This window comes from Cryptotermes secundus, unplaced genomic scaffold (genome assembly GCF_002891405.2).
Source record: "Cryptotermes secundus unplaced genomic scaffold, Csec_1.0 scaffold1430, whole genome shotgun sequence".
Lineage (NCBI taxonomy): Eukaryota > Metazoa > Arthropoda > Insecta > Blattodea > Kalotermitidae > Cryptotermes > Cryptotermes secundus.
In genome coordinates, this window is record NW_019736419.1 from 150935 (window position 1) to 169339 (window position 18405).

General features: G+C 39.1%; 1 protein-coding gene across 1 annotated transcript in view; it reads left to right on the forward strand.

The window, feature by feature from the left end:
• LOC111869963 (nuclear transcription factor Y subunit gamma) overlaps nt 1-17845 on the forward strand; it is a 91061-nt gene extending 73216 nt beyond the window's left edge. Inside the window, exons 7-8 of the mRNA XM_023861864.2 lie at nt 3360-3491; nt 16906-17845. Of these exons, the coding sequence (XP_023717632.1) occupies nt 3360-3491; nt 16906-16980 (207 nt within the window). The 3' untranslated portion in view covers nt 16981-17845. The remainder of the gene's footprint in view (nt 1-3359; nt 3492-16905) is intronic.
• The last annotated feature ends 560 nt before the right edge of the window (nt 17846-18405 follow it).

The window sequence follows — 18405 nt, forward strand, 5'->3', positions numbered from 1 at the left end:
AAAGGAACTGTTGGAAACGGTGCTTTCTACATGGTCTGTGCTGAGATGTTATAAGCAGGACAATTGGAGCAAGTGGGATATTCACTGGACAGTAATGATGTGAGTGAAAGCTGACTGCGAATGCTTACTATGTGCTTTAGTGATTCATAAAGTGTGGAGATTAGCGATGGTGCTATAATTACTTGTAGTATGAGTTTTGTGTATAATGAATCCAATCACCAATCCAAACCTCATCCACAGTCACTAACATCGTGATAATATATTTAGTTTAATGCCAACACAGAATCCTATTGCAAAGAGCTGTGAAGAAACTGAAAAAAAAAGTATTGTCCAATGTAGACATTGAAATACTTACCACTGGATGAACTGGAATCTGCACTTGCTGCATAGTTCAAGCAAGTACGTGAGAGTAATGCTTCCATAGATGGTATCCACCTCAAGAGAAATGCTTACATATCTCTGCCTGCCTGGAAATAGCCAACTTTTCAGCTTCCAATGTTTCAGTCAGAACATTTATGAGGATACACAACATTGCTTACAGAAATCTGTCATATGAGAACAGGAGTGTTCACGAAGGAAGTGCAGAAGACTGGAAAAATTACTGACTATTGCAAGGACAATTTAGACATGGTGGTACAAAATCTAATGGTGGGTTACTGTGCTTATGTCCAATGAAGATATTAGTGATGAACTTCCACTTTAATAATTGGAAAATATAAAAGTTCACGTTGCTTCAAGAATGTCAGGAGACTATGTACAAAATATGAAGCTGATACAAATTCTTGGATGACAACCAAAATATCTGAATATTACTTCACAAAACTGGATGCTAAAAATCTCAAAATATATTTCTTTTATCAGTGTGCTGTTCATCTGAAGAACACTACATTTCTCAGCAACATCAAATTTCTGTTTCTCCCAGCTAACTTATACCACCCAGCCACAGCCTTTTATATTTGGGGATCATCCATGCATAAAATGCCATTACAGAAGGCAGATGATTTTGAAGACTTCAGCCATGGTAAACGGGAGACTGCTCCAAGATGTTGCACAGATGAAGCTGGTTATGTTGTCTGCATCACATTTCATAGCTGAAGCCTGGAGATTGATAACATGTCGTAATCAGTAACAGCAGCAATGATGACAGTGCGGAAGAAGTTACTGAAGACGAATAGGATGACTAGCACTTTACCTCTTTTTTTTTTTAATTCACTTAGTGGGGGGTGGACTCCAACTGGGTCCACTAGGCATAACGGCCACTGATTTGCCTATTGTAGCCTGCCCTGGATGATTATAATGATGGAGAATTTCGTGGAATGAAGACTGGCAGGGGAAACAGAAGTAATCCACTTTATCCACCACAAATCCCACTTGACCAGACCTAGGATCAAACCCGGGCCACCGTGGTGGGAAGCCAGTAACTGACCGCTTCAGCTATGGTGCGGCCTACTTTACCTCTTGGTGTGCAGTCTGAGGACTACCCAACATGTGACAATGCTCTTGAAGTCTGTGGAGTCTGGAGTGTTGACCAGGTGTTAGATCAGCATTTGACTAGGCCAGAAGAAGAACCAGAAGAGGGAATTGCTGAATATGAAGTAACATTCTTGAATGCACTGAAAGGACTGAAAGCAGCCAGAAAGTAAATGCATAAGTTTGATACCAGGCACAATACTATTGTAATGCGCAGTGCAGTTGAAAATGAATTATACAGACTGAGAGCTCAAGAAAAGAAACAAAAGACTATCTTGTTGAAGAAACAGTATAACTAGGTGTGTACCAGCATATATTCCAGTCGTTTCAGGCATATGCTGGGATAGTGCCTTGGAATAGGTCATGACCGCTTCCTACATCCGTTCCATTCACAAGTTACAGTCAAAATTTCATCTTAACTAGTGTAAGATGCAGTTGATGAAACATTGTAAAATAAGCCAAGAACCATATTTTAATTTACATTATATTACTTTGTTAGTGTTCAAAAATGTATATTTTAAGTGATTTTCCAAATTTTTTATATAAAAAAGACTACAGTATTCCTTATGTTGTAACACTCATATTTCCCTGAATTTACACAAACTCAGTTTTACATTTCTTTTAGGCAGTCCCTTAAAATGTTTAAAACTGTGGTTTTACTCTAATTAACACTATATTGCTTTCACTTCTACATTAACAATATATATTGTCACCTTAAGGGTGGTGCACATGACGAGAATGACAGGTTCTAGTTTGGATGATTGGATTTATTGGCACTTCAGTTACAACTTATTTTATTTACACTCAAATAACAGCACTCTCGCTGTTTTACACACTTCATAATTCACCATTACGCGTGCGCGCACACACACACAAACACACACAAACACAAGTCCTCTCTTGGTAATGCAATTAAAACATAGGACAAAGCGCTTCAAATCACTCCAAATATTACACATGAATAAAGTCTAATCACACTTGAAGTGTTCACACGACAAACTTCCTGTGACTATCTTCCACCGAGAACTCTCTGACTGTTACTGAAATACTTAAACACTGAAATCTGTTCTGACACAGAAAACAGACTATATTGTTGTAGAGAATCTTTACTGTGGCGTTGCATAGCAGCGGTTGCAGCACCAACTGCATAGAAAACACCATACTTCTATTGTTGCCTTGTGTGTATTTTGTTGCGAGGTGTTTAATGGTCAGTTACCTGACAACACTTTGGCCATCGACGTTACAACAGTAACTAGACAGGTATTACATAAGTGTACAGTGATTGAGTATTTGATAATAGACTATGTGCATGGTGTTGACTCCATTACACAAAGGGCAAGTAGTGAGAACTTGGCAGTGAGAAAACATAACTTAATTAACAGCTGTGGAAAATAAATTCGATTGTTGAGTCATACATACAAAAATTCAGTATTTAAATATTGTCCAGATATAAAACTTTAGTCTCTAAAGATAGAATTAATGTATTTTGTTAATGTGATAAAATGAAAAAAAATAAGAAACTTGAGTTGCATAAATGGGCCCTGGCAGTTGCATGTGTTTTTACATTGAGATGGCCCCCTGTGAAATGGTGGCATAACCTATTGCTCATGAGTTAAGTCAGCTATTAGTCTAACTTTGCACAGAATAAAATTCAATATATGGGTTACATTTTCCATTTATATATATTTTTCTTGTCTCATTTAATTAATTAATGATTTGAAATGGTACTAAACTTCATTGGTTATATCCTACCATCAGACATATTGGAATCAAACTAAAAATACTAAAATTAAAACTAACCCAATCTAAATTCTGAATGGTATTTCCTCCTACAGCACTTCCTCCAATGTGTTTTGTAGATTAACCTAGAACTCAGTCTTTAATTCCAGATTCAGCTGACTCCGTCTCAGCTTCAAATGATTCGAATGCAAATGCAGGGTGGAACAAACCAGCCAATCATTATTCAGACAGCTCCAATCCAAGCCATTCAACAGCCTACAGCTCAGCCACAAATCATCCAGGTACTGTGTAATGTAAAAAAAAAATAAATCTGACCTTGAAACATACATAGTTAGGCCTGAGTTCTTATTGTCAAGGTGGAATTTCGGGGGGAAAAAAGAGTATTCCTTATACGTGGTGCTATCCAAAAGTTCCCGAAATATATTAATAAAAACTATTACGTCTTACTTAGATCTTATTCTGCACCATCACCTTCAAAGTAGTCCCCTTGGGAGCGCATACACGGATCCCAGCGTTTCTGCCACTTTTCAAATGCATCTTGGAAGTCTTTCTTTGTTTGGGTGTTTAGTACCATCTGCGTTTCAACTTTATTTTCATCTTGGGGAAGAGAAAGAAGTCGCATGGGACTAAGTCTGGCGAGTACGGTGGGTGGGGAACAACTGCCATCTTGTTTTTAGCCAAAAATTCCTGCACACTGTAAGCCGTATGCGGTCGTGCGTTGTCATGGTGGAGTACCCAGTCGTTCATGCGCCACTTCTCTGGACGTTTTATCCTCATGTTCTCCCACAAACACCTTAGAACATCGCGATAGAACTCTTTATTGACTGTCTGACCAGGAGGGACGAACTCCTTAAGAACAATCCCGTCAATATAAAAAAAACAGATCAACATGGACTGAATGTTGTTCTTGACTTGTCAAGCTTTTTTTGGCAGAGGTGAAGAAGGGCTCTTCCATTGCGACGATTGTTGCTGCTTCCTTTCAGGGTCGTAGCCATAAACCCAACTTTTGTCACCAGTGACAGCCTTCGAAAGAAAGTTTGGATCCTCTTGAAGCTATTGCTGAAGTTCCCTGCAGACTTCCAAGCGATGCTGCTTCTGTTCATTTTTCAGCAGTTGTGGCACAAACTTCGCCGCAATCCTCCTCATGTTCGGTTTCTCTGACAAAATTCGTTGACATATACCATAACTTAGTCCCAAGGTGTTACAGAGGTCTTGGATGGTCAGTCTACGATCTTGCAGAATCAGATCCCTAACTTTCGCTTCATTTTCTGGTGTTATGCCCGTTGACGGCCATCCCGAACAATCGTCATCATCAGTCAGTGTTCGGCCATTTTTAAAACGCTTATACCAGTTGTAAGTTTGTGTCTGGCCTAAACTGTTTTCACCAAAGCTTGCTTCAACATTTAGTGCGTTTCTGCAGCGATTTTCCCAAGTTTAAAACAAAACTTTATACAGACACACTGCTCTCTCAGGTCTGCCATTGCAAAACCGCAAACTCACAGAAACACAACAATGGAAATACGTTCACCGACAATAAACCCAACCACTCAACTCAATGCTGCTTACCACACTGATTCAAGAAGGGTGTGTGGGGAGACACCTAGCGGTATTTCGATGTACTCATAACCATTCACTCACAAAATTCATATTTCGGGAACTTTTTGATAGCACCACGTATAAAGCCTGAAGTAATCACTGAGTAATGTCTTCCAGTGGTCTGTCTGATACCAGGAGTGGGCCGCTGCCCTTGCTCAGGCAGACCACTGATTTTCTTACAAACAGGGATTTCTCTACAACTGTGTACATTATCAATAACTGTATTAGTTAATTGCAAGTTGCAGTACTCTCACACTCCGCACTGACTCCCAAGGGAGCCGCTCGCCCTGCCAACCTGCACTCTGTCCCATCACCAGGATACAAGACAGTGCAGCCCAGTGCAAACATGCAGTCACTGTCAGTTTCTTAATGTTCTTTATACATAAAAACTATATACTGAGAAGAATTGTGTTGAGGAATGTTACTTTATGCCGGGCCCATTTAACTGGAATACTGGAGTCTGTGCCCCTTCAGTGATTGTTGTATCACACAGGCATTGGTTATGCTATACAGCTTTGGTGGTATGAGTGTCTACAGCTAGTGTGTAGTGGTGGATAAGGGGCCCTTAACCTTTATCCTACGGGCATTTAAATTCCGGTAAAGGCAGCCGTACGGAATAAATTTAAATACCCGCGATTAGAAATCCATAAAAACTGTAGTCACTTACTAAATTTGCTCCTATTTCTGCAATTTCTGTGATAAACGAACGAAATAAACGCTGTTTTTTTCTCGAAAGAATATAGAATCAGATATTGTAATTTACAGATTGTATAAAACATGTTAAAATTTTTGCACTGACTCCAAAGAAGAAATTTCCCAATTTTTTTTCCTGTACAAGAATTCATACGTTCTCGATACGTTTCAATGCAAGGTGACTACACTTGGCAACACAGCGGATGCAGCAGATGCAGTGTTTACAGCGTCTAGAGTTTATCAGGGTCTAAATGACGTAGTCTTTGTGGAATGAAGAGATACGGGCGAGTGAAACAATCTCAGTGTGGTTTATCGAGCTGCTACACTTTATGTTTACTGTTTTATATCATTCAAGGCTAGCATTCTTTATGCATGCGTTTCAGTATCAACAGAGCGAGTAATAGAGCTTCGTTCCTGGAAGTGTTCAGCCGGAGGTTTTCAAAGTTTTATCGTCGTGTCGTGTGGAATATTCTAGCCTGTTTCAGGTCATCAACGACTGGGTACAGATTCCTGTACCGACAATTCTGAGAGTGATGTTGAATGTAGCGAATCAGAAAGTTATTTCGAAGGAGACCCTATCATCTTCATCGGCAACCTGGGGACCACCACACCAGCGTGGCACGAGGAGTGTGAATAATTTTTCAGGTGGAGCTGTGGGCAAACTGTGGCAAACAGTTATAGCATCTGTTGTCGAACCTGGAAATGGACAAATAAGCTATTTTTCCATCTCCTTGATCTGAACAGTTACATCCTGTTGTCACACAGAGAATTTCGTCTCGCTCTTGTGCAGAACATGCTGGAAGGGGTCCACCTCGCCATCAACGGCCAGGGGTCGAACCCCTGCCGTTTTATGGGAGATATCACGATTATAGAAGGCCAAACCACATCACTGGCCGACTTGCTCTACTTCGCAATTGAGGTGTCGTGTGTGCTTTTCGCGTGGGAAACGAAAGACTGTCCGGACAAAGTGCGTGAAGTGCGAAATCGGACTCTGCATTTCCGGATTTTTTTGAGAATTCCACACGAAGGCAACATTCCGGCAGATGACGCAGGTGGGAAGACAGACGCTTCATGCAGATGGTGGACAAAAATAATGTAAGTACAACATTATTTACTACTTTAAAAATGTAATTTATGTAACGTCATCACGCGCGGACTGTGCGACCGGGAGTCGAACCCCTGCCGTTTTATCGGAGATATCTCGATTATAGAAGGCCAAACCACATCACTGGCCGACTTCCTCTACTTCGCAATTGAGGTGTCGTGTGTGCTTTTCGCGTGGGAAATGAAAAACCGTCCGGACAAATTGCGTGAAGTGCGACGTCGGACACTGGATTTCCAGTTGTTTCCAAGATTTCCACACGAAGCCAACAGTCTGTTAGACGACGCAGGTGGGTAGAGAAACAACTTATAAAGCTGGTGACCAAAAATCATGTAAGTAGAAAAAGAATTTATAACTTAAAATTAGATTTTAAAAAGCCGGCCGCACGCGTGGACTGCGCGACGACATATGCCGTCATTCGTACCGCTGCCTTTATTTTTGCGACGACATACGTTGTCTTTAGTCGTTTAAAGGTTAATGGGATGATAGGTTTTGTTTCAGGGTTTGATCTTGATTACAGGGTTGTATCTATAGATGTAAGGTGGAAATGGGAAATGGATTGACCATGTATAACATGGGACAGGTATGGTGGTACCAAAGGGGAATTTAGTTCACTGTGATAATGTTTCACACAGTTTTCACTATTATGAACTTAAATACATTTTACTTGTTACAATTGGGCCTGCTTTACAGTATCTTCACACATGTGTGTATAGAACTTTTAGTTCATTATTGTAGTTCTGGAGGTAACTGGATGTTTTTTCTGTTCACAGTGATTTCTAAAAGATTACTGATGGTATATGAATTTGACAGAAGGCTGCTGAAAACTATGGAAGGAGCAGTCCTCAAGACCACTATCCAAATTAGAGTGTCAGGTGTCTATTCTCACTATCCATGGAGCTCCCGATGCGACTTTTTGGTCTATTAAAGACTCAAAAACTCGCCTTAAATTAATCATATTAACATGTAAAACATCCAACTGTGTTGTGATTGGTTCTTCCAGTCTAGTCTCACCTGTAGGGTTGACCTCTTGTTGCTTCTTTCCCCCAAAAGAAAATGCTGAAGTACTTGGGGTTACTTATGTTTTTTCTAAAAGGGCAGTGTCCCTGTAGCATGTTTCTGATCAACTTTCCCCATGTGAGAGGTTTATAACAATTTTTCATCCTGTTTCCTCTTTATGTTTTGGATGGCTTGGAGTTGCTTGTAGGAAGACCTGAAGTTGTTAAAAAGAATCTCTTATTGTCAGCACCAGAGTTCATGTCCCAGTAGGGTCTAAAATTTTCTCTTCTCCAGGTCATCCAGACCAGCCCTGGGGTCCACCCAACCTCCTATCCAATGGGTACAGGGTTTTTTTTCCTGGAAATAAAGTGACTGATGCGTGAAGCTGACCACTCACCTCCAGCTAGTGCCAAGGTCAAGGAAATGTGGATCTATACATCCACTCCCCCATACACCTTCATAGCATAGTGCTTAATTTGTTAAGCACGGGAACAACTTTACCTTTTACATTTTTTTAATGGATTTTACATTTCCACAACTTTACATTTTCCCTGAATTTGTACTTCATTTTGCCCTGTCTGGGTACGAAAATTTACTCAGTTTTGCCTTTTATAGTTCTGTTCTCATTATTTATTATCTAAGATAATCAATTTCCTTCCCTGTTACCAGTTGCTAATAGTTCAGTCTGAAAATATGTATCAAGTGGCTGGCGGAAAACTGCAAGTGTGCACACAGTGTGATTTCACTATGGTCTAGGGTGCATGAGTGGATTTTTCTATGGCCATAGTCTAAACAGTTTGCACACACTGGGTCATCTTTGAACCTGATGTGTTTTAATATAACAGTGATTCAGCAAGTGTACAAATTTAAAAGATTTTACAGTTTTAAAATACACTACATGTTTCAGTCAACATGGCCATCATCAGGTGTTAAGAATATGCCTAATGAGGAAATCGCTGTTTCACTTGTTGCTGATGCATTTGTGTGTCTGTAACATGTGTAAATTTTCTATTAGAATTCATGTATGTGAGGTTCTTTTATGTGGTGTGTGGTTATTCATTTGTGTACTCATTGTGGTTGGTGTGTTATGCTTCTCCCTGCGTGTCTCATTCTTGAATGCAGCAAATAATTCGGCAGGAAGAAGCACAATGCTCTAACTACAGTGAGTACCCAAATAAGTAACCACATGACACACAAAGAACTTCGCATACACAAAATTGTAATGAAATTTCACACATGTTACAGACATACGTGCGCATCCGAGGGACGTACATATGTAATAGCAGCAGCAACAGAAAGCAGCTGTTTCTAAGACCTGATGATGGCCATATTGGCCGAAACATGTTGTGACTATTAAATTAAAAATTTTTAATTTAACCCTTTCGCGCGGTCATTTAAATTCCGCTGCCGTCTCTCCGGCGGTAATATGTTCAGCCAGCCATTTAAATTTTGCTCAAAAATGATTTATTCATAATTGTTCTTAAATTATATGAGATAGGAACATGAAACTTTCACTAAAATGATCTTAAAGGGTGGTTTTATAACCTTACCTTATAATATGAGCGCCCGGTATCTCGGCAATGGAAGCAGGTTGTTTAGAATTTGAGCAGTGAATGGTACGCCTTGAAGCATGAAACTTTCACTAAAATGATCTTAAAAGATGGTTTTTATAACCTTACCTTATAATATGAGCACCCGGTATCTCGTCAAAGGAAGCAGGTGGTTCAGAATTTGAGCAGTGTAAGGAAGGCCTTGAAGCATTCGTGTAACCCAACGGTGCCCCACATTCATCGCTCCAATATTGTGTATCTTTTCTTTTGCTCTTTTTTTTAACCACACAGCTTCTGTGCGGCCTTGCCTTCTTCCCCGTGAGGGGTATAGTTCAAGGAAATGTCTTTCCGTGAGCCGTTTAGCTAGTCAGGTCAGCTGCAGTAAATTCAACGTTACGAGTTATCATAACAAGGGGTTGTTGCTATGCCTTTGATATTCCATCCATTTTGGCGGCAGTAGATGTCGTAGGGGTGACCACAGAATTCATGAAGTTATTCTAAGAACTGGCTGGTATGTAGTGCACGAAAGCAGAGCTTAGCTGGCTCAAAAAAAATATTTATGGTCATCCCTCGAAACGACCACCAAGGTCAGTACGATAAAATGGCGTCAACTGGAGCGATAATACATGAAGGAATGAGTTCTTTCCCCCCCCCACACACACCAGTATCGTCATAGGGGGTGACCACAGTGTTCTGCCTTAATTTGTGGCGTTTTTCTAAGAACTGGCTGCTATGTACTGTGCGAAATCAATCAATCTTGCAAGAATAAATTTTTGGACATCCCTCTTCTAAGAATTCCAATTGAGTGTGTTAGTGTGGCCAGCTCAGGGCAATATGATATTATAAACACAGCACATATCACGTCTCTGCTGTTTATAAGTTCATAGGAAAGAAAAAACACGCCATTCATAACAGTTTGAATGAGGAAACCTCTCCCAAGAGCAACAGGAATTTTGCTACAAGACAGGCATATGTAACGATCACTTAGCGCAGATAAACTCGTGTCTCATTATATATATTTCTTGTGACAACAGGCCAGCGAAAAATCTAACACTCTACAGCAAAACCATCAATTATTATGGGCGTTATAACATAGGTATGCAGCTGGATGAAACATAGACGTTGAACCCCCGCAGACGATTTAAATACCTGACGAAACATACATGTCAAACCACGCTGAACGGTTAAAACTTAAAAATGTTAAGCTTTTAAGTTAATAAATAAGTGCACGTAAGACTGTAAAATAAGATTTATAATAAAATGGAAGCGTGTAACAGGATGCTACAATACAATATTATGATTTAGAGTCATTTTCAATAAGAATGAAATCTCACTGAAAATTCATAGATCTACTGAATTTTCCTCGATTAGTTCTTTATTCATCTTTATTATTTCTTTTGTTAATATACTTAAATAAACTTTATGATCTCCAATGATAAGATTCTATGCTCTGGTTTCATTTAAGATTTTGTAAGACCTTGCACTAGGGATGACTAAATTGAATTAAAATTTTAGGTTTAATCTTTTGTCCATAATTTCCTTTATTCTCTTGGCTAATTTATATACCAGAGCATCTATATTTATGTCCAGTCTAAGTCTAATGAGTATGTCTGTCTTATGTAATTTGATTTCTTCACTGAGTGCAGGACCCAAGTAACATGGAGTAACTTGAGAAATAATAAATTTGATTCAAACTTCACATAAAGCAGGAGTTTTCAGTTTAGTTTCAATTTATTAAGCTGTGTTCATTTACGTTACATACGTGCATGTCTGCATAACACCAGATTCCTGTGGTGTAGAGATTCTTTACATGTACTTTCACGTGGTCAGTACTTCAGTCGTTGTTGTTGTTGTTGTTGTTGTTACACCACACCTCCACCTCTCCCTCCTCTCTCTCATCCCTTTAATTGTTTAATTTAAATTTATTCTGTTGATCCATACCGGTACAACCATTGGCTATAGAAAAGTAAAAAATATAAGACAGTACAATATTAATAATTAATGATAAATAAATAAATAAGACATGCAATCATTAAAATATTTTGTCACAAAAAAAATAAAAATAGAACACTGTAAATACTGACACAGTGAAGTTACTATTATAATCAGAAATTCTTGTTTTATGCATAAAAATTCACCCACAGTATAAAAAGAATGCTCATACAAATACGTTATAATGCTTTTTATAAAGCTTTTAATATCACATGCCAAGTCCTTAATGTCAGCTGGAAAATGATTATATATCTTAACGCCAGCATAGGCAGGACTTTTATGAAACATCGTCAAGTGAGTCGTTGCTTGAAAAAAAATAGAATTATTCCTGTTATTAAAATTATGAATTTCAGAATTTTGTCTAAACAATGATTTATTGGTTTTATATTTCTGTTTCCCACATAACCTCAAATGAGGGTTATGATTTAATACCTTTATTCTCCCAGCTGTCTGACTAAATAAATGGGATTACAATGAGACAGTACATCAGCTACTAATAGACTCGACGAGAGCCTATGATTCAGTTATGACAGAAATATTATACAGTATTCCCATAGAGTTTTGGGCACCCATGAAACTAGTTAGCCTGATTAAAATGTGCTTAAATGAAACCTGTAGTAAAGTACATTTAGGTAAACATTATCTGATACAGTTCCTGTCCACCACTGTTATCAGCTTCATAAAGAATTGTATCCAATATCGCTGTCTCAACGTTAAGTCCATACATAGATGAAATTATTGTGGATCATCAGCGTGGGTTTCAACTTAACAGATCAACTATTGAGCCTTNCCCCCCCCCCCCAGATAACTGGAGAGAAAATGGGAACACAGTGAGACAGTAGATCACCTATTCATAGACTTCAGTTAGGAGGGAAATATTTTACAATATTGTCATACAATTTGGGGTACCAATGAAACTAGTTAGGCTGATTAAAATGTGTTTAAATGATATCTATAGTAAGTCTGTATAGGTAAACATTTATCTGATAGGTTTCCTATCGAAAATGGTCTAAAATAAGGAGATGCTTTATACCATTGCTTTTTAACTTTGCTTCAGAATATGTCATTAGGAAGTTTCAGGATAACCAGGTGGAGCTGAAATGAAATGAGACGCATGAGCAGCTGGTCTTATCTGATGACTTAAGTCTGTTGGGAGATAGCGTAGAAACTATAAAGAGAAAACTAAACATATGTTGCTGGCTCATCACCAGAATTCAGGGAAAAATCATAACATAAAGGTAGCAAATAGATCCTTTAAAAATGTGGCACAGTTCAGATATTTTGGAATACTAGTAACAAATGAAATTTTGATTCAGGAGGAATTTAAGAAGGGAAGGAATCTGGGTAATACACAGAGATATTGGGTTTTCAGACTTTATCCATCGTCATGGTTTTTAAGATAACTAAGAAAAACAGGACGTTTCGGAAACTGGATCTATTCCATCCTCACGTGAGGTAAAACACCTATTCTGTTGGGTCCCTTAGAAAGAGCTAGCCTCAATCACTGGACAACAGAAGTCACAAAACACAAGGGGTATAAACACCTGAGACCAGGCTAAGTCAGTGAGAGCTAATAAGAAAAATATACATAAATTGTTCCAAACACGTACAAGCGTGGGACCAGGATAGATAGAGCCGTAGAAATTTATGTCACGAAACCAAACTAATAACCAGGTCCATGACCCTAAGGCATGGAATAGAAAGGAGAACTAGTAAAAAACTAAAAGTGTCTAACTAGCGTCAACAAAGGAGTAAATCACGTCTATCTAATTTAGAACCTAATAGAAATAAATAAAAACATGTCAATTTGTTATGTATATTTTTCTTATTAGCTCTCATTGACTTAGCCTGGTCTCAGGTGTTTATACCCCTTGTGTTTTGTGACCTCGGTTGTCCAGTGATTGAGGCTAGCTCTTTCTGAGGGACCCAACAGAATAGGTGTTTTACCTCACCTGAGGACGGAAACAGATCCAGTTTCCAAAACGTCGTGTTTTTCTTAGTTATCTTAAAAACCAGGATGATGGATAAAGTCCGAAAACCCAATATCTCTGTGTGTTACACACCATCGTCAGAATCCTATAGTAACTAATCTGGGTAATGTTTGCTACCATTCAGTAGAGAACCCTTTGTCTTTGTGCCTGCTGTCTCAAAATGTAAAAATTAGAATACACAAAGTGTAATTTTGCCTGTGGTTTTGTATGGGTGTGAAACTTGGCCTCTGACATTAAAGGAGGAACACAGACTGAGGGCATTCGACAACAGGGTGCTGAGTAGAATATTTGGACCGAACAGGGATGAAATGACTGAAAATTGAAGAAAACTATCTAATAACTATAAAACTATAAACTCTTTGCCAAGTATAATTAGGATGATCAAGTCAGGGAGAATGAGATGGGCAGGGACTGTAGCACACATGGGGCAAAGAGGAATTCATAGAGGATTTTTGTGGGAAAGGAGAGGAAAAGAGACCACTAGGAAGACCTAGATGTAAGTGGAAGGATAATATTAAGTTGAATCACATAGATAGGATGGGGTTGTATTGACTGGACTGATTTAGCTCAGGACGGACCGGTGGAAGGCTCTTGTGAACATGGTAATAAGCTGAGCATCCTCCTTCAAACACAGGGATTCCTTCTTTTAACTATGCTATCCCACTTCTCTGATTTTTTGCACACACATCAGACACAGATGTCTGTGACATAAATGAAGCAGGTCTTATACTGGACTGATATGGAGAAAATTCATTTAGCAACTTTCAGTATGGCCCTGAAGTACCAGATTTTATCAAAATCCACTGAGCAGTTTCACAGACAAAACTTGTGGCCTCACAACCTCCACATTGGGTATTAATTTTATTAACTTAATGCAAGAAATCTACAGTATGCACCAAAAATTCAGTACTGAAATTTGCACATCTTGAATGTGCATGTGCATTTGTCAACGGGGAATATCTCCAGCTGCATGTGTTCCCAGAAGTGAAAAGGAAGTTGTGTTGTGCAGTTGTTGGAAATGGGTCTCTTGACGGAGGAAAAAGTATTCATAGTATTATTTCTGCTCATACAGAAGAGAGATTTAATAAGACTGCACCAACTAACACAGTTATGCTCTCTGTTGTTATGAAATTTCGCCATTATGGTACTGTACTGTGTCAACAGAAGGGGAAGTCTGGTCAACCAGTAACTTTTTTGACAAAAGAGAATCACACGTGTTCTTCAGCAGATGCTGCATTCGCCCCGACGACGTCTACGAAGCACGGCCTTGAAACTGAACGTCAGCGATGCATCTGTTTGCTGATTGTTTAAGGACGTAGGTGATTTCTGTACTGGATACAGGTTGGACAATGCTTGACAGAGTCAGATATGTGAGCCAGGATGGTGTATTGTGGAACATTTTTGGTCATGGTGTATGAGGATCCAGATTTCTTGAGGAATGTGTGGTTCTCCGACAAAAGTCACATTCACTTGGATGGCTACAGCAATCACCAGACAACTCAGTTCCTTGGTTTTGAGCAGCCAGATGTTATCATGCAGAAACCGCTACATAGTACACGTGTGACGATTTGGTGTGCCGTCTCAGCACACGGTATATTAGGCCCATATTTCATTGAGGAAGAGGAAGGCAGTGCTCTTACCGTCACCCAAGAACGCTACAGGGACATGGTGATCGGACCACTTCTTCAGGATTTGAGAATGTTCTGTTCTGCAATGGGCCTTCACATGAATAGACATTGGTATCAACAGGACAGGGCGACCAGCCATACCGCTTGAGAATCTCTAGCCATGCTGCAGGAAAACTTTCCAGGACGAATCATTTCATGTGGTACTGACTTCCCATACCTGTCCCATTCCCCCGATCTTACACCACCTGATGCCTACTTGTGGGGAATGTTAAAGGAGAGTGTGTTCAACTGTGAAGATCTGCCAAGAACTGTGCTTGCATTACGCGAGCAAATCATCTCCCTTTGCAGGAGTCTGCAGCAACCTTTGTTCCAGGATATGATTGAGAATCTGCGTGAACGATATGAACACTGTCTACAGCGAGGCGGTGCACACTTCGAAAACCTACATTACGCATACCGTGGTAAATCAACACGCTAATATTGTGTATGTTAGTTTCTTTCAGGAGAAATAAAGTCACAGATGACAACAAGGTAATATTGTTTGTCTTTTAATTTCAGTACTGTATTCTTGGAGCATACTGTATAAACAGCAGCTATCTGATGACAAGTCTTCTATGCACTGAAATATCAGCTACTGAAGGTAGAAAACTGTGCCCATGAGATGAAGCCAAAAGCACTCTTCATCGTTGCTGTTTCAGATTTGTATCTGTACAGTGAAAGTTTACAAGTGCAGTAAGGCATTGTTAAGTTCCCCTGGTTCTGTAATTCTTGTCATATGTAAAAAAATGGAACCAGCCTGTGATGCAGTAACATATAAAGCTGGGTCCAGACTTGTTGCATATCCCCGTATTGTATCTCCATTGCGTATCATCTGATCTGGGTCCAGACTTGTTGCGTATCTCCATTGCATATCAGCCAATGCAATGCGACAAAATTTCTCCTCCCAAGAAGGCAACGAAGAAATGACAAGCTGAATCTCAGTTTCGAGCCAGATTTCAGTCAGCAATGACTACACCTAACCTGACGGTAGCAGCGGCCGCGTACGTCTATCTTCACTGTGCTATAAAGGAAAGAAGAAAGAAATCATGACATTTGTGGATATCACCGATCTATGCCAGTAGGAAAGTATACAATGGGTCCCATTGTTTGGCAGACTTAAATTTTCAGTCAGTCAGTGGGATGTAAAAAAATTTCACAAGGATGCATCCGTCAGATTTTGAGTTGTCAATAAATTTGATCGGGCCAAAATTTTTTAAAAAATATATCGTGTTCAGAAAAGCAATTCCTGCTTATGAACGATTTGCTGTAACACTGCGATTTTTGGCAACTGGAGACTCGTACGTCAGTCTTCAATACCTCTTCAAAATATCGAAGCAAACAATCAGCACCATTGTCCCTGAAGTTTGTGGCGTTCTTGTGGAAGCACTCAATTGATCTGCTGATAAATGATCCTTTCCTATCTCCTCCCATGAGTCCTGCTTTTTTATTTTATTGAAATGTTCTGTGTTTTGGGGGTTCCAAATCATGTCCCTCTTCTTATATTCATCGATTAAATGTATAATGCATTCCTTACTCTACTCCATTCAGAGTATAAACACAGAATCAATAATAGAAGAATGCACACTGGTGATGACTATACATTCCAGCTTTCCTTTGTGCGGAGCCAAGAAGCAAAGCTTAGATTCTTAATGTGTAATCAAGGCTTAGAAATAAGCAAAATGGAGGAATTACCTATAGAATATATCATAGAATCAATATAAAACTCAGCTGTAATTTGCAGACTGTGAGGTCTGAAAAAGAAAGACTTAGGATGAATGGATAAAAGAATTTAGGTTAGATTCATTTAATGATTTATTTGATGATTCTGTTTGTACCTCAAACTGTGTAGCATCAAATGGTAAGAAGATAATGGACTTGAAAGACTGTGCAAGGAAGTAGTTGTGGCATACTACCCAGTACTGATGGGACTGAGGAAAAACATGAAAATATATCATGACAGTCTTTGAGCCAAAGTTTGAATTACAGGTCTCCAAATATGAAGCAGGAGTACTACAATTTGACAGTGACATTCATTAATTCCAGTTAGAGGCATGAAACCTTTTGTCACTTTATTTTCTGTCTTAAATCATTCGTCTTTTTTTCAGGTAGCACAGCAGTCAGGAGGAGGAACACCTGTATACTTAACCCAAACAACAAATGCAGGGAATGAAACAGAATAACATTCAGCAGCTCATCAGAATCATGAGGAAGCACTCAGCAAAATGCAACTAACAGGATTTCAAATCCTCTGATCCATAAGATTTGATGTTTTGTGGATGAAGATTCATATTGTAGTGCTCCAGGTTATAACACAGCATTACAGTCTGGTAGCTTAGTACTAATGTTTCTAAGGAGCACACTGCCTGCATGTTTATTTAAACCCTCAAAATGGAGACAGTGTGTCCCACTGAAATATTGGTACCCATTTACCAAACTACAATATTCTTCAATGAATGCATCCTATTGTGTGTTTATCACTACATATATATATATACACACACACACACATACACATATACAGGGTGTTCCTAAAAGAATGGTGGGATTTCATTGCCGTCAGTTTTTGCTGACGAAAACCAAAATGTATACGGATTCATAACATGGCTCTCAAATTTTCATTTTGTATATCACACTCTTTCCTAGTTCCATTTCTGACAGTTAGGCAAACGATGGATTGGACATGCTGCAAGTGAAGATGCCCCCTTTCTCCAGTGGCCACCCCGGTCCCCGGGCATAACTCCATGTGATTTCTTCTTGTGGGGTTATGTGAAAGACATGGTTTATGTACCCCATTGCCCCAATCACTCTAGGATCTCTGAAACAATCTGTTGTGCTGTGGAGACCATCACACCTGAAATGCTGCAGCGGGTGTGGCAGGAATTGGACTATCGCATTGATGTGTGCCGGGTAACGAAAGGTGTGCACACTGAGGCACTTTGATGGATGCACATAAAATTGGACAGTTAAGCTTCTGATTGACGCATGTTATGATTGTACACGGCAAGAAATACGAAATATATATGTATCTGAAACTCCACCATTCTTTTAGGAACATCCAGTATATGTGTGTTTTGGTATACCTGTCAAACACAACAATCAATAAAATAACCCACTTTCACTTTATTGCTTCAACTGAGATTTATAATGTCACAACATGTTTTGGCTCTCATGGAGCCATCATCAGGTGATACAGTCTAAAAATCTTAAACTACTGAGTTGTGGTTCTTATATCGAGCCATGTATTACAAGTATCTAATGTGTTTATAAAATAAAACATTCTGTAAAGCCCTCATGCACAGATTTATATTTACACTTCTATATTTTGAGCTTACTTGCATTTAAAATGTGTTTAAAATATATTTAGAACATATATTTAAAATACCTTATATTACACTTAAGGAAGGGGTTGTTCCCTAAATTAGTTAAAGAAAACTACATTTAAGAAATATACAGGGTGTCCCAGGGGGAATGTGCCAAACTTCGGGAGGGTGTTCCTTATGTTAAGGTATGCCGATGTAACCCAAAAACACCTATGTCCAAAGTTGAACGGTTACAGAGATAGTGGCCCGAGAGAACTGTGGTCTTCTGGCGGGTCCACACACTGT